General features: G+C 42.6%; 1 protein-coding gene across 3 annotated transcripts in view; it reads right to left on the reverse strand.

Moving 5' to 3' along the window:
* The window catches only part of smg1 (SMG1 nonsense mediated mRNA decay associated PI3K related kinase), a 166013-nt gene that overhangs the window by 10572 nt on the left and 133859 nt on the right, over positions 1-21582 (reverse strand). For all 3 annotated transcript variants that reach the window (XM_078559158.1, XM_078559160.1, XM_078559159.1), the window contains 5 exons: positions 19684-19911; positions 13373-13584; positions 11268-11374; positions 8899-9078; positions 6718-6824 (listed from right to left, as the gene is read on the reverse strand). In XM_078559158.1, the coding sequence (XP_078415284.1) occupies positions 6718-6824; positions 8899-9078; positions 11268-11374; positions 13373-13584; positions 19684-19911 (834 nt within the window). The remainder of the gene's footprint in view (positions 1-6717; positions 6825-8898; positions 9079-11267; positions 11375-13372; positions 13585-19683; positions 19912-21582) is intronic.

Genomic DNA, 21582 nt, shown 5'->3' on the forward strand with positions numbered 1-21582 from the left:
CAGTGACAATACTACTATACCACCCCCTTCCCTTTAGGGCTTGGCCAGCTTGGTCTGTAATGGTACTACCGAGCCACTCTTGGTGATGGACATTGAAGTCCCTGACCCTGAGTACATTTTGCATCCTTGCCACCCTCAGTTCCAAGCTTCCTCCAAGTGGTGTTCAACGTGGTGGAGTGCTGATACATCAGCTGAGGGTGGGTGGGTGCGGTATGTGGTATTCAGCAGGAGGATTCCTTGCCCATGTTTGACCTGATGCCATGAGACTTCATGGGGTCCGGAGTCGATGTTGAGGGCTCCCAGGGCAAATCCTTCCTGACTGTATAACACTGTGCCACCACCTCTGCTGGGTCTGTCCTACCCAGGGATAGTGATATAGAACCATAGAACACTACAGCACAGAAAACAGGCCATTCGGCCCTTCTAGTCTGTGCCGAAATATTATTCCGCTAGTCCCATTGACCTGCACTTAGTCCATAACCCTCCAGACCTCTCCCATCCATGTATCTATCTAATTTATTCTTAAAACTTAAGAGTGAGCCCGCATTTACGTCAGATGGTAGCTCGTTCCACACTCTCACCACTCTCTGAGTGAAGAAGTTCCCCCTAATGTTCCCCCTAAACCTTTCCCCTTTCACCCTAAAGCCACGTCCTCTCGTGTTTATTTCTCCTAATCTAAGTGGAAAGAGCCTACTTGCGTTTACTCTGTCTATACCCCTCACAATTCTGTAAACTTCTATCAAATCGCCCCTCATTCTTCTACGCTCCAAGGAATAAAGTCCTAACCTGTTTAATCTTTCCCTGTAACTCAACTCCTTAAGACCCGGCAACATCCTAGTAAATCTTCTCTGCACTCTCTCAATCTTACTGATATCCTTCCTGTAGTTAGGCGACCAGAACTGCACACAATACTCCAAAGTTGGCCTCACCAATGTCTTATACAACCTCACCATAACATCCCAACTCCTATACTCAATACTTCGATTTATGAAGGCCAGTATGCCAAAAGCTTTCTTTACAATCTTGTCTACCTGTGACGCCACTTTCAGGGAATTATGTATCTGAACTCCCAGATCCCTTTGTTCCTCCGCACTCCTCAGTGCCCTACCATTTACTGTGTATGTCCTACCTTGGTTCGACCTTCCAAAATGTAACACCTCACACTTTTCCGCATTAAATTCCATCTGCCATTTTCTGGCCCATTTTTCCAGTTGGTCCAGATCTCTCTGCAAGCTTTGAAAGCCTTCCTCGCTGTCCACAATGCCTCCAATCTTAGTGTCATCAGCAAACTTGCTGATCCAATTCACCGCATTATCATCCAAATCATTGATATAGACAACAAACAACAATGGTCCCAGTACAGATCCCTGAGGCACACCACTAGTCACAGACCTCCAGTCTGAGAAGCAATCATCCACTACCACTCTCTGTCTTCTCCCACACAGTCAATTTCGAATCTGGGACATTGTCCGTAAGGTATGATGCTATGAATATAATGTCAGGCTCTAGCTCGGTTAGCCAGAGACAGCTCTCCCAATTTTAGCACTGGCCCCCATATGTTAGTAAGGAGAGCTTTGCAGAGTCGACAGAGCTGAGTTTGCCATTGTTATTTGCGCTGCCTAGGTCGTTGCTGGGTGGTCTCTCTGGTTCCATTCCTTTTAAACTTTTGGAGGTTTGATACATCTGAGTGGCTTGCTAGGCCATTTCAGAGGACATTTAAGAGTGAATTACATTGTTGTGGGTCTGGAGTCACATGTAGGCCAGACCAGTCAAGGACGTCAGATTTCCTTCCCTAAAGGATATTAGTGAACCATGTGGGTTGTTACGACAACCGACAACTGTTTCACAGTTATCATTAGACTTTTAATTCCAGATGCTTATTGAATTCAAACTCCACCAGGCCCCTGGGTCTTTGGATTATTAGTCCAGTGGAAATATCACTATGTCACCACCTCCCCATAATTGTTAAGCTATTGCTGTTTCAATAAACCAATTCACTCTTGCTCGATGTGTTCTGTCCAAATCTGTAAACAAGAGTGTGTCCTGGTTATATACTTTTTTATTCATTCTCGCAACATGAGCATTGCTGGCAAGGCCAGCATTTATTGTCCATCCCTCAATGCCCTTAAAGGTGGTCGTGAGGCACCTTCTTGAGCTGCTGCGGCCCATTACTGTAGGTACACTCTTCTTTTGTAGCAGTTTGATGCAACTGAGTGGTTTGCTAGACCATTTCAGAAGCCAGTTAAGCGTCAATCACATTGTTGTGGGTCTGGAGTCACATATAGGCCAGACCAGGTAAGGATGGCAGATTTTCTTCCCTGAACAACATGTGTGAACCAAATGAGTTTTTAACAACAATCCGGTAGTTTCATGATTATTGACACTGAAGGGATCCATACCCATGTCTCCGGAGCATTAACACAGGCCTCAGTATTAATAATCCAGTAACATTACCATTATACCATCATCCCGAGTAAGAGGGCTAAGGCTACGCCCATTATTCACCTTTTTATATCTTAAAGATCTATCCTCATGGAATACTTACCAGAGATACAGGATTCTTCCTTTGTATTAGCTAGCTTACTACTCTTCTTCCCTAAACCGCTCCACCTCTCTATCCCTCTCTTCCTTTAAGACACTCCTTAAAGTTACCTCTTTGACCAAGCTTTTGGTCATCTGCCCTAAAAATGCCTTATGTGGCTGTGTCTAATTCTGCTTTATAACACTCCAGTGAAGCAGCTGGAAATGTTTTATGATAAAGGTGCTATATAAATACAAGTTATTGTTGTTCAGCTTAGTGTTCAAAAAAAGAACTTGCTCAGAGACAGAATTGCTAACAGCTTTCAGAGGACAGACTAGTTTATGTACAATTGGTGTTTCCCTGCCTCTATGCAAGATTTCTGGTCTAGTTCTTCAAGCTTTGAATTAATAACCATTTGAGAACAGGTGAAATCCAAAGTAGGGAGTATATCGAACAAGGTGAGTTATACTGAAGTATTGGAAAGTACTAAAAAGTTCAATGGCACTGTAATAGGACACATCCAAAATCAAAGCTTTACTTCTGCAGCAATACTGACATGCATTATTAAACACTCTTTGGCTTTTCTGTGCTTTAAAGATGATCTGAGAATTGTGCCATTTGCTCTTTTAGATCCATTTTATCCATCTCCCATAGCTCTGACTTAATTCAGCTGCAGTTGAGCCAAATGTCAAGATGCTCACATGTATTAACTTTCCCTCTGCAGGGAAACGCCTAGCTGGAAATTCAAATCCCCAAACCCCATCCCCACGAAGCTAAGTATAAAGAACATATCTTTCTATTTCTGTTGGACTGTTGTAAAGAACATATCTTTTTATATTTCTGTTGGACTGTGGTAAAATTACAACAGCTGCAGTTGAAAGACATGTCTACTGGGACAGAATGAGAGATATATACAATGTTGCAGTCCTGGAATAAAGTGTACCATGAAAGACAGGATGGTGCCGGAAAGGAGTCTTGGGCCAAGGGAGCTGCCTGACAACACCATTTTAATTGGTTCCTGACCAGGTGACCAGAGTTTATGTGAAGAGCAAGCAGCTGAATAGCTCCTAGCCTGAAAGTAACAAGACCAAAAACCTCTCTCCTGTATGTGTCTAAGATTCCAGTAATCCTACAAGAATAGCTAGCTGGGTTTTTCTCCTCATACCTCTACAACTTGCTCTCACTGAAAACCCCTGTCAAGAGGCAAAAGGGGGAAATCATTGTCAGAGACATTGAAAGGCTCAAGTGCTCAACCAAGTGAACTAAATACTGAAAATGCTGGAAGACCTCGTGCCATCACAAGAACTGAAAGGAATTTGGAAGACATCAAAATCAACCCATCGAATCCTGTACTCCAGAATTGGTGCTATTGAACTGTTTTATCCCACCCTTAAAATCCATGATTTGTGTGTCTTATGTATGTATAGGGGTTTAAGGGGTGGAGTTTAATTATAGTGTTAGAAGTTAGCAGTTCATATTTCTTTCTTTTACCACTGGTTAATGACAGTTAGTTCAATAAACAGTTATTTACTTAAGTTTACAAGCCTGGTGCTCATTCTGTTAACCTAAATTAAACAGTTGGGTAGAATTGGGGCAATCTGGTGGTTTGGCCAAACTTTTCACATTTGTTGCGGCTCGGGGAGCAGTGGGGCTTGTTACTGCAGCGCACTATCTCCAGTGAGCCGTGACAACAGCTAAAATTAAGAACGCAACATATCGAAATATCAGTTTGAACTCAAATCATGCAAATTAGTAGATCCCAGGAAAGTGATCGACTGCAAGTACAGTGTGTTATCTTTTAACTGACCTCTCTACTTTATGTGACATTCATGCACGTATCCTTCCTGCTGCACCTTTCCTCGACAGTACTGCCCTCATTGGGGCACACCTACCTGTCCCAATGAAGCCAGCAGATCTCCAGCAATTGATTCTACTCCCCGACATGATCACCTCAAGGCTCCGCTCCTGTGCTCTCCTTTTTGCATTTATGTTCTGCTCCTCAGTGACATTATCCATTGATACAGAGTTAGTTTCATTCTATATGCTTATGACATCCAGCTCTACCTTGCCACCATCGCCCAACAAACATTATGCCTTAGGTCGACTTAAACTTTCTCCAACCTGCACGTATTCTTCCTGCTGCACCTCTCCGACAGTACTGCCCTCATTGGGCACACCTACCTGTCCCAATAGTCAACTTAAACTTTCTCCAACTGAACATTTGAAAGATGGAAGCCACATTTGTCTCCTACCAAAAATTGTATTCCTTGGTCATCAAGCTGTTTCTTAACCCGGTTGCTCACTGGGATTCAACCAGATAGTGCTTAGAGTTTTGTTTAATCCAGAGCTGAGCTTCAGATATCATTGTAAGATTATTAATTTCCACTTTCATTTTCATATCACCAGCCTCCATCCTTACATCATTTCTATCAAAAACTCTTGGCCATGTCTCTGCTAGCTCTCGTACCCTCTTTGCAAGTCTCCAGTCACTTCAAAATCTCATTGTAAATGGCACTGCTACAATTAAAAACAGAAAGCGCTGGAAAAACTCAGCAGGTCTGGCAGCCCCTGTGGAGAGAGAAACAAAGTTAACGTTTCGAGTCCAATGTGGCTCTTCTTTGGAACTGAAGAGAGGCAGAAATGTGATGGGGTTTATGCTGTTGAGAAAGGGAGAGGAGCAGTTGGAACAAAATAGAAGGTCAGGGACAGGTTAGAGGGCAGGAGAAATTAAATGATATAGATGTCATGGAACACAAGACAAAGGGAATGGGAGTGATAGTATTAAAGACAGAAGTTGAAAAGATTGGGTGGGGGGCATCAGGTGAAGCAAAAAGAGGTGGTCAGGGATAGCTTAGCGGATGGGGGAGGCTAAATTACACAGAGGTAATAGAACAAAATTCAAAGAGGGTGGGGATGGTAGCAGCAAAGGAACAAAGCATTGGTTCAGAGGTGTTAATGGAAGAATAAAAAGTCAGGACTGTCTGAGAACAAAACACGAGAACAAGATACAGGTTGGCACTAGGGGGAAAAAATACAAAATAGAGGGCATAGTTCACGTCTGAAGTTGTTGAACTCAATGTTGAGTCCAGAAGGCTGAAAGTGCCTAATCGGAAGATGAGGTGCTGTTCCACAAGCTTGGGATGGGCTTCACTGGAACATTGCAGCAGGCTGAGGACAGAAAATGAGAGCAGGGTGGTGAATTTAAATGGTAGGTGACTGGAAAGTCAGGGTCATGCTTGTGGACTGAACCAGAGGTGTTCTGCTGGCATCCTGTCCTATTCCAGGTACTGCTTACTCAACATCCTATCTATGACAATCTCCACTGAATCTTTGTTCACGAATCCCTCCACAGCCTTAACCCATCGTGCCTCTGCAACCACACATACAAACCTGTTACATTCAATTCTCTGCCTTTGGCCTCCTATACAGCCTCTCTCAGTGGCGGGGCCATCTACTGAAACAAGCACCGCTCTCTGGAACTCTCTCCCCACGAACACCAGTGCTCTCTTCCCACAATGATAAACCTCCTTTAAATCTATATCGTGAGCCAAGCTTTTGGTCACCACTACTAATATTCCACTACTATTTGATGTCCATTTTTCTTGTAAAGTATCTTAGGTAGGTTTCTATTTTAAAAGCGGTATACAAATGAAAACAGCAGTTGCTATACTTTGGATAGAATCATAGAATGGTTCTAGCACAAAAGGAGGCCATTTGGCCCGTCATGTCTGTATTGGCTCTTTGCAAGAGTAACTCATCTAGTCCTATTCCATCCCCTCCCCCCTGTGGCTTTGTCATTGTTTCCTCTTCAGATAATTATCCAATTCTCTCTCGAAAGACTTGATTGAACCTGCCTCCACCACACACTTGGACAGTGCATTCCAGATCCTAACCACTCGCTGCTTGAAAACGTTTTTCCTCAAGCTGCTGTTGCTTCTTTTGTCAATTACTTTAAATCAGTGTTTTCTGGTTCTCGATCCTTCAACAAATGGAAACAGTTTCTCTCTATCTGCTTGTCCAGAGCTCTCATGATTTTGAATACCTCTATCAAATCAGCTCTCAACCTCCTCTTCTCCAAGGAGAACAACTCTAGTTTTTCCAATCTTTCACCCTGACTGAAGCCCCTCATCCCTGGAATAATTTTTTCTATAACACAGGGTATGAAAAAAAAAAAGCATGTCATGACAACATTGTACCTGTTCAGCAACAGTCATCCTCCTGTTGGGATCCACATCTCTACCTTCCAACTTGGCCTTCACTCTTTTCCACACACTAACAGCATAGGAATTCCGTTCCTGAACAGCTAATAAAAGCAAAAAAAGTAACAGTTGTGCCTTTCATTTTTCATAAAACAGACATCATTTTTGCAAGTACAACTAAGGTTAAAGGATTAAAAAAAGAAAATGCTGAAAATATGCCGTCATGAGGAGCGAGCGCGAGAGAGCAAGCACGAAATGTTAACATTTCAGGTCGGGGCTTTTCACCAGGTCACTGGCCTGAAACATTAATACTGCTTCACTCTCCACAGATGCTCCTGGACCTGCTGAGTGTTTCCAGCGTTTCTTGTTTTTATTTCAATTTCTAACACCCGCAGCATTTTGCTCTGAGACGAAAGGCAATTCACAGAAAAGTACAAAAACATACATTCATTCCAAATATCTTTGAAGTAGAGCCAGTTATGTAGGCAAATAGCAACCAATGCGTAAATGACAAGGTCACACAAACAATGCGAAAACGACCAGTTAATCAGTTTAGATCAGCATAACTTCCCCTCTTCGAGCAGAGTCACTTGATTTAATGTCTTACCCAAAAGTTGGCACTTCTGACAATGCTGGAGTATTCATTCAGTATTGTACAAAAAATGTCAATCCAGATTATGTGTTCAAGTCCTGCAATGGGGCTTGAACTCATGACTTCCAAACACAAACAAGCAAAATTGCACAGAAAACCCTTTCAACTTACACACGATGAAGAAATACAGCAGAATTTTGATCTATTATGTAAATACAATCAATAAAGCTAGTCAAATATCAGTCTGTACTAAATTAGGGCCTTTACAGTAAATTACCCAATTCATACCACATGATAATATGATTGAGAACCAGGCCGAATATACAAAGTTCAGAGGGAAAGTGAAAAAACAAAAAAGAGAACCAAGGAGAGTATAAGAGAAGAGACAGGCTGCTAACAAAGGGAATTCAAAAGTCCTCTATAAACATGTAAACAATAAAAGGGTGGTGAAAGGAGGAATGGGGCCAACTAGGAACCTAAAAGGGGATTTATGCCATGGAGCAAGGGGGCATGACTGAGGTACTAAATGAGTATTTTGCATTTGTCTTTATCTAGGAAGGAGATGCTGCTGAGTCATAGTAAAAGAGGAGATAGTTGAGATATTGGACAGACTAAAATTGATAAAAAAAAGAGGTAGTATTAGACAGGCTGACTATACATAAAATTGATAAGGAAACTTAACCAAATGGGATGCATCCAAGGATACCGTGAAGGGTGGAAATTGTGGGGGCACTAGCCATTATCTTCAATCCTCCTTAGACACGGGTGGAGCCAAAGGACCGGAGAATCACAAATGTTCTGCCCTTGTGCCCTTCAAAAATGAGTTCAAGGATAAGCCCAGCAACTAGTGGCCAATCAGTGGTGGCAAAGCTTCGAGGGATGATAATTCAAGACAAAATTAACAGTCACTTGGACAAGTGTGGGTTAATTAAGGAAAGCCAGCATGGATTTATTAAGGTAAATCACTTTTAACTGAATTGCTCGAGTTTTCTGATGAGGTAACAGAGGATTGATGAAGGGTAGTGAGGTTGATATGGTGTACACAGACTGCCAAAAGGCAATTGATAAAGTGCTGCACAACAGGCTTGCCAGCAAAGTCAGAGCTGACCGTAGCAGCATGAATACAAAATTGACAGGTAGGCAGTTATTTTTCAGACTTCAAGAAGTTATAAAGCAGGGTTGCCCAGGGCACAATGTTAGGACCACTGTTTTCCTAATGATGAGTCGTCTCAACAGAATAGACTGGAAGAAACTGTTCCTGTTGGTGGAAGGCTTAAGGATCAGTGGACACCAGTTTAAAGTAATTAGCAAAATGCAAAAGAAGCAATGGCGACATGAGGAAAAACTTTTTTTTTAAATTACATAGCGAGTGGTTAGGATCTGAAATGCTCTACCTGACAGTGTGGTGGAGGCAGATTCAGTCGTGGCTTTTAAAAGGGATTACATTAATTGGCTGAAGAAAAAAAATACGAGTTACAGGGTAAAGGCAGGAGCGTGGGAATAGGGGAACTGCACTCGTAGCAAGCTGGCACGGACACAACAGGCTCCTGTGTTGTTATGATTCTAAGCATAAGCATTTTACTTACCTTTCCCAGTCTTGGGGTCTCTTGCTGCCTTCTTAGGACTTGGAGCAACATTCTTTCCCAGTCCTATAGCTGTGCCTGGTGGAGTGTTTGCTGAAGCAGCAAGATTTCTCTGAGCCATCTTTCGTGCATTCTGTGACATAACTTCTGGTTGTGTCTTTTGAGTTGTACTGCTGCGAACAGCTAAAGGGAGAAAAAGTATAAGGGTACATAAAGCAATCCCACACTGCTGGACTTCTGTAGCAAGAGGGTGGATCAAAGGCAAAATTTAGAAAGGTTTTTATTTTACGAACATATGAATGAGTCGTCGTTGGCCACTTGGCCCTTTGAGCCCACTTTGTCATTCAATAAGATCATGGCTGATCTGATTTCAACCTCAACTCCACATTCTCGCCTGCCCCTGATAACATCTCACTCACTTATCAAGAATCTGCCTCTGCCTTAAAAATATTCAAAGACTGTCTTTTGAGGAATAGAGTTCCAAAGACTCATGATCCTCAAAAAAACCCCTTATTTTTAAACAGTGGCCCCAGTATTAGATTCTTCCACAAGAGGTAATATCCTCTCTACATCCACCTTGTCTAGACTCAGGATCTTATTTCCTTCGATCAAGACACCTTTTACTCTTCTAAACTCCAGTGGATACAAGCCTAACCTGTCCAGCCTTTCCTCATAAACCCATTTTAGGTATTAGTTTTGTAAACCTTCTCTGAACTGCTTCCAAGGAATTTACATCCTTCCTTAAATAAGGAGACCAATACTGTACACAGTACTCCAAATATGGTCTCACCAACGCTCTGTATAACTGAAGCAAAATCTCCCTACTTTTGTATTCAATTCCCCTCACAATAAATGATAACATTCTATTAGCTTTCCTAATTACTTGCTATATCTGCCTACCAGCTTGTTGCTATTCATGCACTAGGACACCTAGATCCTTTTGCATCTCAGAGCTTTGCAATCGCTCACCAGTTAGATAATATGGCTTTTTATTCTTCCTGACAAAATAGACAATTTCACACTTTCCCACATTATACATTTGCCAGGTCTTTGCCGACTCACTTAATCTATCTGTAGCCTCATTGTGTCTTCACATCTTACTATCCCATCTATCTTTGTGGCATCAGCAAATTTCGCAACTATGCCTTTTGTCCCTTCATCCAAGTCATATATATAAATTGGAAAAAGTTGAGGCCTCAGCACTGATCCCTGTGGCACACCACTTGTTACATCTTGCCAACCAGAAAGACACATTTATGCCTACTTCCTAGCTAGCTAACAGGAAACAATCTTCTCTATCCATGCCAACATGTCACCCCCTACACCATGAGCTTTTATTTTTCGCACTAACCTTTGGTGCGGCACCTTATCAAATGCCTTCCGGAAATTTTGAGGAACAGGATGCTACAGTGGATTAAGCACATTGTTCTTTCACTTCTGAGACCTGGGTTCTAATGCAGGCCAGACAGATGAAATAAAAGCTTCCTCTTTTTGCAGGTTTTGAGGATAAAGAGTGAGCTTGTGCAGTCACAACTCTGGTCCAAGAAGGCACCTACTCAACAATAAGGGGGAGACAGTAGCATAGTGGTAATGTCACTGAGTAATGCAGAAGGCCAGGCTAAATGGTCTGGGGATGTGGGGTCAAATCCCACCACGGCAAATGGTGGAATTTAAATCCAATTAATAAATCTGGAATTGAAAGCTAGTCTCAGTAATGGTGACCATGAAACTATCATTGATTGTTGTAAAAACCCATCTGGTTCATTAATGCCCTTTAGGGAATGAACTTTGTCATCCTGACCCAGCCTGGCCTACATGTGACTCCAGGCCCACAGCAATGTGGCTCTTCACTGTCATCTGAAATGGACTAGCAAGTCACTTAATTCCAGGGCAATTAGGGATGGGCAACAAATGCTGGCCTTACCGGCGATACCCATGAAAGAATAATGGAAAAAAAATAAAACTGCCTAAAATTCAAAACAAATTCATAACTTCACTCAGGAGGCAATTCAAGTGGTTGTAAAAAGAAAAGAAAAAACATTATTCTATCTCACTAGTCTGACTCTTTTTCTGTGTGAAAAACACAATTCTATTCATCTATTATAAAGAGAGGCTCTATTCATTTAATAGTTTACTGTTTGTGACACTATTTCTCAGAAAAAATAACCACTCAATGGCTAAACTTGGTTAATATTCAGTGGCACAATCTAAAGTAATTATTCTTATAAACTGAAATTTGACATTAAACTGATTACTGCAATCAAATGTATGTCGTAAGATTTGAGAACTTCTTCATGCAAGAGCCAGCACTGCTTTAGAGAATGAAAAATGAAGATTACAAATTCAGTATTAAGCTGAATATAAATGTTTACCTGCTGCAAAACTGGGCTGAAAAGCAGAGGCAGAGGTTGGGCTTGAACACTCATTAGATTTATCTGTGACGAGTGGAGATGCAAAGCTGACAAGATCATTGTAGACACTGAAAGACAAGAGCAAAGGTTACTATTGAAAACAGAACAAGGGCAGTCTGATAGGAATCACATTTATCACTGAACTAATATATGGTTATCTCAGACTCAAGTGAACTATGTAATTTTCACTTAAGCTATGTGGATTGGGGTTAATGAAATAGGTAATTTTCTATCCTCCTGCTTTTTGTACCTATGTGTACAAGTATTTGATATGTAATATCTTAGATGGTTCTACTCTTTCTTCCCCTTGCCTCTTCCTCTTCTTCCGAAGGCATGTGCTCACATAGGGGAATGACCCCAGCGGTAACCGGCACAATTGTCCATTCTTCATACATTAGGCTAAACAGAGTGCCGGCAAGCAGGAAGAGGAAATTGCAACCATGATGAATCCTGTCCTCATCTGATGCCCACTCAAGCATACTTCTCTCACCAGCTTCCCACCTCATGAGCTCAGGGAAGCCAACACTAGCATTCTCACCAGCGCCATGGTTGAGAACAACCAACTGCACAGAGATCAGGGATCCGGTGCAGATACGATGGGCTAAATGGCTTCCTTCTGTGCGGTTAAAATTCTGAGATTCAAACTTGGAATCTTCCTGACCCATGTGGTTCAGTATCAGAACATCTGGTGTATTTATCCATCAGCCATTGGGTAGGTCTCGAATAATCGGATTATACTATAGGACGACATATAAACAAACAATGGACTAATGCATTTCCTACAAAGCTTTAATTTTCCTGGCAGGTTGAAGGTTACAGCCTATAGCCCTCATCGGCTTCGAACTCGATAAATCATCTTTGTGGGAAGGAGCATTATGAACTATGTTTCTTGGCAGAAAGCCTTATCCACCTGACACATGCAACAAAAAAATTAGGGTGCGCTTTTTTTTTCCCCCCACAAATTTCTACCCGTTAAAATTGATGAATGTAAATTATTGGGCAGCAGCCTACAATTTCCCTTTATCTACTCCCAATAGATGTGACTTCCTGCTAACGTGTTTAGAGTTACAAACTGTCCCCTTATACACATAGGTTTGAAGGAAGAGAAGAGCACAGGCTGTGTATGATACCCCAAAGCTTGAAGTCTGAAGGTCAGTATCGATGCTCTGCAATAAAAAAATGCTGTATGGATGAGGTAGACTGCAGGTGCACACTGAACTAAAATGCAATTAGATCACTGCATTCAGGAGAGATGGGGTAAAGTTTTTAAAAAGTCATGTAAATTAACATGAAAAATTATGGACAAGTGCATGCTCAATTATGCAACAAGGTTTAGTGAGCAACATGAAAACTTTAGGGAAATTTGTTAGTACAAATGGTTCAGTCTTTTCCAAACTAGTTAAAATATTCTTATCTGAGCCACGTCAATATAAGTTTGGAAGGCTAAACTAGTTAACATTTTATACATGCATTTAACATTATTCTAGGGTTTGGCGCAATGGATTCCTCTAAGCTACACAGCTGTGCAGCAACCTTAAAGTTTCTGCGCAGGCTGCACACAAGCTAGCCATTTTAAATTACCATGTGTGTGCAGACGTACAAAATACTTAAAGGGCCCGCATGCTTACATGAATCATCTATATACTTCAAAATAAAAATGAGGATACGTTGGGTGCAAGGTAGCGCTGGTCTCCATAGCTGACTAAATTGTGGAGGCAAAAAGAGCCAAATAAATGGATTACAAATATATTACAACTATTTCACATTGACAGAAATTTCTTTGAAAATGAGGTACTGCATTTACTTATGCAACACAAGCACAAACTGATTGTTTTATGTAGTGCTGAGACATTTAACAATCTGTGAAAAGCAATATATAAATGGGTCAATTTTTGTACATCTTAATTTCACATATATCTTCAGAAAATTAGCACACATTCCAACTGTTTACTGTACATTCTGGCTAGCTTCAAAGTACATTTCCTGTAAAGCTTCAGCAGAGATGTGTTAAACCAAAATGTCAAAGAAAGTTGTTTAACCTGCAATAATTTTAATATCTTCCTTACTTTAGGCTCTGAGATTTCATTTCCTTCAGAGTTGGTGTAATCTCCTGTAGCATTTCGACATGTTCCTGACTTCGGACCTGTCCCATGGCCTGTACTATTGTGAACAGCACAGTTTGGATGTTATCCTGCCAAGACTTGTATTCAGCTAAAAACTGACGCACACTGTCTTCATAGGGGACATCCTCATTGTCTCCTAGAGCTGCTTCTTCATCCTTTTAAAGTGAGGAGGTATCAAAAATGTGAGAAAATATTTTCTTTTTGCAAGCAAGTTCCCGCATGTTAGAAACATCTGCCACCAGTTCCAATTGTGTTATACAGCAGAGCCAACAGCTTTTATCAATATTGCTGCAATGGCTCATCACTTTAGCAATCCATTTGTGTTTCATATGCCGAGAAGCTTTAATTTCAATAAAACTACAGGAATGGATACGTACATCTAACTAACATTTTAATAAAAAGTTTCTCTGGAGATTAGATGGCCACCAGTTTGGTTTGCGGATCCCAGGGGTGAAAGCACATTTAGTTTTATTCATTCACGGGATGTGGGCATCACTGGCTAGGCCAGCATTTATAGCCCATCCCTAATTGCCCTCGAGGTGGTGGTGGTGAGCTGCCTCCTTGAACCGCTGCAGTCCGTGTGGTGTAGGTACACCCACAGTGCTGTTAGGAAGGGAATTCCAGGATTTTGACCCAGCGACAGTGAAGGAACGGTGATATATTCCCAATTCAGGATGGTGAGTGACTTGGGAGGGAAACTTCCAGGTGGTGGTGTTCCCATCTATCTGTTGCCCTTGTCCTTCTAGGTGGTAGCGGCCGTGGGTCTGAGAGGTGCTAAGGAGGCTTGGTGAGTTCCTAAAGTGCATCTTGTAGATGGTACACACTGCTGCTACTGTTCATCGGTGGTGTAGCAGGTAAATGTTTGTGGATGGGGTGCAAAACAAGCAGGCTGCTTTGTCCTGGATGGTGTCACGCTTCCTGAGTGTTGCTGGAGCTGCACTCGTTCAGTCAAGTGGAGGATATTCTATCACACTCCTGACTTGTGCCTTGCAGATGGTGGACAGGCTTTGGGGAATCAGGAGGTGAATTACTCACCTAAAGATTCCCAGCCTCTGATCCACTCTTGTAGTCACAATATTTATATGGCTGGTCCAATTCAGTTTCTGGTCATTGGTAACCCCCAGGATGTTGACAGTGGGGAATTCAGCAACGGTAATGCCATTGAATGTCAAAGGGCAGTAGTTAGATTCTCTCTCGGAGATGATCAGTGGCATCACACAAGTGTCAGGCAATGTTACCTGCCACTTGTCAGACCAAGCCTGGATATTGACCAGGTATTGCTGCATTTGGACATGGACTGCTTCAGTGTCTGAGGAGTCACGAATGGTGCTGAACATTGTGCAATCATCAGCGAACATCCCCACTTCTGATCTTATGATGGAAGGAAAGTCATTGATAAAGCAGCTGAAGATGGTTGGGCCAAGGACACTACCCTGAGGAACTCCTGCAGTGACGTCCTGGGGCTGAGATGATTGACCTCGAACAACCACAAACATCTTCCTTTGTGATAGGTATGACTCCAACCAGCAGAGAGTTTTCCCCGATTCCCTTTGACTCCAGTTTTGCTAGGGCTCCTTGATGCCACACTCGGTCGAATGTGGCCTTGATGTCAAGGGCAGTCACTCTCACCTCACCTCAGGAGTTCAGACCTTTTGTCCATGTTTGAACCAAGGCTTTAAAGAGGTCAGGAGCTGAGTGGCCGGGTGGAACTCTCGACCTCACCTCGCGTCATTTCCATTTTCAGGTCGGCAGGGGCGCAGCCGAGTCAGCTGTGCGCCCACCGACCTGTCAACGGCCAATTGAGGCCATTGAGAAACTAATTAATATCATTGGTGGAGAAGAGCAAAGTTGACGTTTCGAGTCCTCATGACCCTTCAACAGAACTAAGTAGAAATAGGAAAGGGGTGAAATATAAGCTAGTTTAAGGAGGGGGGGGTTGTTGGGACAAGCAAGCAGTGATAGGAGGAGATAACCAAAAGATGTCACAGACAAAAGAACAAAGAGGTGTTGAAGGTGGTGATATTATCTAAAAGAATGTGCTAATTAAGAGTGGAGAGCAGGACAAGCAAGGTAGCTCTAGTGGGGGTGGGGTGAAATAAACCATGGGTGGAATACGTTTAAAAATAATGGAAATAGGTGGGAAAAGAAAAATCTATATAAATTATTGGAAAAAACAAAAGGGAGGGGGAAGAAACACAAAGGGGGTGGGGATGGAGGAGGGAGTTCAAGATCTAAAGTTGTTGAACTCAATATTCAGTCCGGAAGGCTGTAAAGTGCCTAGTCGGAAGATGAGGTGCTGTTCCTCCAGTTTGCGTTGAGCTTCGCTGGAACAATACAGCAGGCCAAGGACAGACATGTGGGCAAGAGAGCAGGGTGGAGTGTTAAAATGGCAAGCGACAGGGAGGTCTGGGTCATGCTTGCGGACAGACCGAAGGTGTTCTGCAAAGTGGTCACCCAGTCTGCGTTTGGTCTCTCCAATGTAGAGGAAACCGCATTGGGAGCAATGAATGCAATAGACTAAGTTGGGGGAAATGCAAATGAAATGCTGCTTCACTTGAAAGGAGTGTTTGGGCCCTTGGACGGTGAGGAGAGAGGAAGTGAAGGGGCAGGTGTTGCATATTTTGCATTTGCATGGGGAGGTGCCGTAGGTGGGGGTTGAGGAGTAGGGGGTGATGGAGGAGTGCACCAGGGTGTCACGGAGGGAACGATCCCTACTGAATGCTGCCAGGGGGGGTGAAGGGAAGATGTGTTTGGTGGTGGCAACATGTTGGAGTTGGCGGAAATGGCGGAGGGTGATCCTTTGAATGCGGAGGCTGGTGGGGTGATAAGTGAGGACAAGGGGGACCCTATCATGTTTCTGGGAGGGAGGAGAAGGCGTGAGGGCGGATGCGCGGGAGATGGGCCGGACACGGTTGAGGACCCTGTCAACTACCGTGGGTGGAAAACACCGGTTAACATCTATATAATTTATATAGATTTTTCTTTTCCCACCTATTTCCATTATTTTTAAATGTATTCCACCCATGGTTTATTTCACCCCACCCCCACTAGAGCTACCTTGCTTGTCCTGCTCTCCACTCTTAATTAGCACATTCTTTTAGATAATATCACCACCTTCAACACCTCTTTGTTCTTTTGTCTGTGACATCTTTTGGTTATCTCCTCCTATCACTGCTTGCTTGTCCCAACAACCCCCCCCTCCTTAAACTAGCTTATATTTCACCCCTTTCCTATTTCTACTTAGTTCTGTTGAAGGGTCATGAGGACTCGAAACGTCAACTTTGCTCTTCTCCGCCGATGCTGCCAGATCTGCTTAGTTTTTCCAGGTATTTCTGTTTTTGTTTTGGATTTCCAGCATCCGCAGTTTTTTGTTTTTAATTATCATTACTGGACCTGCCCGTCCAACCTTAAGGTTGGTGGGCAGGCCAGGGCCCTGGCAGGCTTCAGAAAAATCATGAAACCTCATCCACGGGCAGGATGAGGTTTCATGAGCATATTTAAATTATCAAATCTTTCAATAAAAGTTATGGACTTGTCCCAACTCATGTAACAGTGTCAAATGAGGGGACATGTCAGGGAATTAAAAAAAAAAATCATTTCTATAAAAAACTTTAATTCCGAGCCGATCTCCCTGAGGCAGCACTTAGCTTCAGGCAGATCAGTGAACTCTTTCACGCGCATGCGCGAAAGAGCTCAGTCCTGCCTGAGGGAACCCCCCCTGCCTGCACAGGAAACGCATAGCGCTTCCTGGCAGACGTCACACTGGGCGGGCCTTCATTGGCTCGCCTACGTAAAATGGCGGCACGCCCCCGATTGAGGGTGCCGAACGGAGGCGCGTCTGCCTGCGCCCGTATTTCCCCCCTAATGGGGGGAAAATTTTTCCCATGAAGTATTGGGCAGTACAGATGTTAGGGCTTATATGAAGGTTATGTTAATCCTGCCACTTTGATCATTTGTGCTCCAGTGCTGAAGTGACAGCAGACTCTTGGGCTACAATTTATCAATTTAGCCAGGCAAGAATGTTTTTCAAATTTCAAGCAAATGAGATACATTTGCCCAAGTTTCTCCTGAGAAATGTGGCATTTTGACCAATGATATTTTATCCAGTCCTTGGGAACAATTCCACTTTCTACTACGTCTGTATGAAACTAGAGTTTCTCATTTTCCACAAGCCCAAACCAAACTCTGAACATCAGGTTATTTCACTGCATAGCAAAAAATCCTCTTTCAGAATTCGCTGGAAAGCCAACTGCTTAATCTGGATTTGCCAAGGATGTGGGTGGCACTGGTAGACAATGCAAACAGTGTGTGTGTTCTGGCCACTCTGGGTAAGCCAAGGAAATCTCAAAATCAGCTTTCATCACTGACTCAACACCGATGCAAAGTGACTGGATCAAGACCATGACTGAATAAAGTATAAACACAACAAAGCAGAGAGGCTGAAAATCATTAGCGACAGCTTAGATCAAAAATTTGTTTCTACAGAAAAGAACGTAAAATTTTAACAAGCGGCACAAGTTCATATGTAAAAATTAAATAACAAAAGAAAAATTAACTTATACTTGATATGTCCAAGAACACATGCAAATGCTATCAAGAGGAGGCAAAGAAATCAAGCCACTTCCAGGCCTGGTCTTATAAACAGAGTGGTTGGAAAGGGGTATAAAATTTAAGTGACCAGTGTAACTTGTGTACATTACCAAACTCTAAGGGCCAGATTTTATGCAGCCCATCATGACAGGAACCGTCATGGCCAGGGCTTTAACTGTGGGAGAGGCCCTGGGTCAGTCTCCAAGAGGCAGGAAGATTGCCCCCGATTAAGGAGGGTGGTGGAAGCAGCTGATAGGAACTGTCAGCCGCTACTGGCCATATATCAAACAGGCTGATTAATGAGCCAATTGGCACCCATTATCCCCGAGTCCACTGCAATTTAGTAGCGGCCCAGGGATTAAAGAGGCCGAACAGGTCCCCCACACCTTCAGAAAAACCTGTGGGGTTTGCCAGCAGCCAGCCTCCGGGGGGGGTGCCCTTTGCTATCAGGCACTCTGTGCCTAATCAAGGGACCAGATATTGGTCAGAGAGGCAGTTCCTGAAAGTCTCTCAGCCCTTGCCTCCAAACCCCAACACCACTCTCTTGACGACCCTCATCCCGTTTTCACTTACCTGCGGCCTAGGGTCTCTCCACGATCCCGGGCCTCAGGTGGGTGCAGTCCCGCCAGAAGTCATCACTCTCGCTGGCAGCACTGACGAGTTGCCAGCCTCCGATTGGCTGGCAGCTCTCAGTAGACACAACTTCCACCACCAGGAACCTCAATCACGGGGAAAGCCCAACAGTGGCCAGTTAAGTACCCGAAGGGCACTTGATTCTGTCGGGCCTTCCCCACTGAACTGATGGGAATTTCCCATCGGTTCTCCAATAGATGGGAGGCCCCCTTGGAGACCCAGCTAAATCCTGGCCTAAGTGGCAATATCTATCTAGACTTTCTCACACAGGCAGCAATCTGTTTACTCATTTACTTGTGTAGAAGCCTCGATATAAGAGTGATAGTAGGGTACCTTTTTCCCCTGGACAGAGGAAGTTATAATTTTATCACCATTAAGGGGTCAACTGTACCTAATCAGTTCCAGGAAATACTGTCCACATACTAAATGGCAAGGCCACTATTTATGGTGTTCCTTTTCTTAAGGGTTATTCAAATAGGTCAGATCATCTTCCTCTCCAAATCTCTGAGAATATCAAAAGTTAGGGAAATAATGCCCAATTTCCCAAAGTCTACAGTGAGAACAGGCCATCTGACCAACCATACTGACAATCCTGAATTCCTGTATGCACATTCTGGTATGAACTTCCCTTACGCTTATCACTTAGGGTTCCTTAAAGTAGAGGATCCACAATGCCCTACATCCCAAGAGAAAGCAGTACAGCCAACATTTACAACACTCAATTGGGAAGGGTTTCCTATGGCCATGGCACCACAATCACACATCTTTAATGGTTATAGTTTATCATACATTACTCCACAGAACCAATTCGCTATCTCGATATTTCTGTGAATTGGTAGCAAGATACATTCTCAACTTTACCTTAAAAGATGGAAAATATAAATACTGTGAACACATAATAGATACACCCTCTGGAGAACCTTTGAGCTCAAACTGGTTGAGACACAAGTAAAATGGCCAGCATTCCACTGAAGCGGAAATAAAATTCAATAGGCAAACAAAAGGGGAAAAAAATGAAATGAGATCATTACCTTTGCCATTGCTTTGAGGAGATGTTTAACATCTGCCAACAGTTTGTTATGACCAGTAAGCACAGTTTTAATATTATCCACCAGAGTCTGTATTGTTTCACAAACAGCTTCAATCTGTTGTTCCTTCTCAGACTGCACTGCCCTCTGGGTTGACATATCTTGAGTCAGTTGTTTGTGAGCAGAAGAAAGCCATTCAGAACTTCCTATTGGATGTTCTAGACTGGTAGCCTGGAAGAAATAGGTGAATATTGCACTGAAATTTGCTACGATACATGTATTTGATTGCAATTACGAGCATCTCCATTCTATTTATGCTAGGCTACGCTCCTGGAATTAGTCACTTTAGTTATCTTTAATCAATGCGACAAGTGTTAAAAGCGTTATACCCAGTATTAATAGCTTCATTATTGTACATCATTCCTAACAACAATAGTACATTATTTTGACATAATGCTATGAAGTTTTAATCCTAGTTCCAGAAGATTTCCTGCTTGCTGCTTTTTTTTTAAATGGAGCATAAATTCTGAAATGGGAGGGCCGAATCACCTGTTTCTGTGCCGTATATCCCATGTAATATGTTTGTAAAGAAATGTCAATTTTATATTCTACTTAGCTTGTAAATCTACATTTGTCAGCATTAAACGCTCCTGGAGATGGCTACAGAATTCCAGCCCTCAGTCCAGGAAACTCAGTCCACCTTTTATTGATTACTGTAGATCTGTTTGAATTTTGAGAGCGTGGTGGGTGTGAAAAGTGCTGTTCTCAGTGCTGCTTTATTATGGCATAAAACCTAAATCAGACCCCTGATATTTGTAAGAGTACGCAGTTTGAGATATACGCAAATTAATGGGAGATTTAAAACTCCTGTTTCACCCATGAGTAACATGGTGCACATCTGTGCAGCTCAAAGATAACAAGCTTGTGCATCACGCTTCTAAATCAGAAAACATTTACAATACTCCATTAACTCCAGAGTTTAGATTAGATCAAGTCTCTTTTCTCTCTTCCCCCATTTTTAATATCACTAATATCAGAGCATGTGGAGTCAGGGGACATGTAGGAGAATGGTTAGCTAACTGGTTTAAATCTAAAGACAGAGCAAGGATATACAGGGGCTAAGAATTAGGGGGAGTAGGCTACTCAGCCTTTTGAGCCTGCTCCACCATTTAATAAGATCTGATTGTGGTCTCAACTCCACTTTCTGGGCTACACCTCCCATAACCCTAGGCTTACCCTAGGTAAAAGGCAACAATTCTGAGTGACAGAAGGGAGAAAGCAGGGTCCCAAAAGGATCCGAGCTGGGATTGCTGTTATTCACAACTTATATTAACAATTTAGACTTGGGAATCAACTCAACTGTTTCTAAATTTTCAGATGGTTCCTTTTTGGGGGAAATTAGTCAATACGGAGGAAGGTTACAACAAATATGAGGTCTCATACTATTTGGAAAATAAGAATCTAAATGGGGCAGAAGAGCCAAGGAATCTGGAAGTACAAATACAGAAATCACTAAGTAGCAACAACACAGGTTAATAAGGTTATTATATAAAATAAGCAAACCAGACAGTAGTTTATTTCTAGACGGAAAAAATTGAATAGTTGACATGTTATGGTAAACTTGCACCAAGCCCTTGGTGACACCAGACTTGGGGAATATGTGCCAGACCTGGTCACTGTATTATCAAAAAGGATATAGAGGCACTGGACAGGGTGCAAAAAAGATTTACAAAGATGAAACTAGAGTTGTGAAGTTACATTCATCAGGGAATGAAAAGGCTAGGTGTTCCTTCCCTTGGAGAGAGAAGACTGAGAGGTGACCCAATAGAGGTCTGTATTAAAACCTTTCATTACTTAGAGTAGACAGAGGGCATCCACTTGTAGAAAAGATTAAAATTAGAG

Source organism: Cetorhinus maximus, chromosome 15 (assembly GCF_964194155.1).
Source record: "Cetorhinus maximus chromosome 15, sCetMax3.hap1.1, whole genome shotgun sequence".
NCBI lineage: Eukaryota > Metazoa > Chordata > Chondrichthyes > Lamniformes > Cetorhinidae > Cetorhinus > Cetorhinus maximus.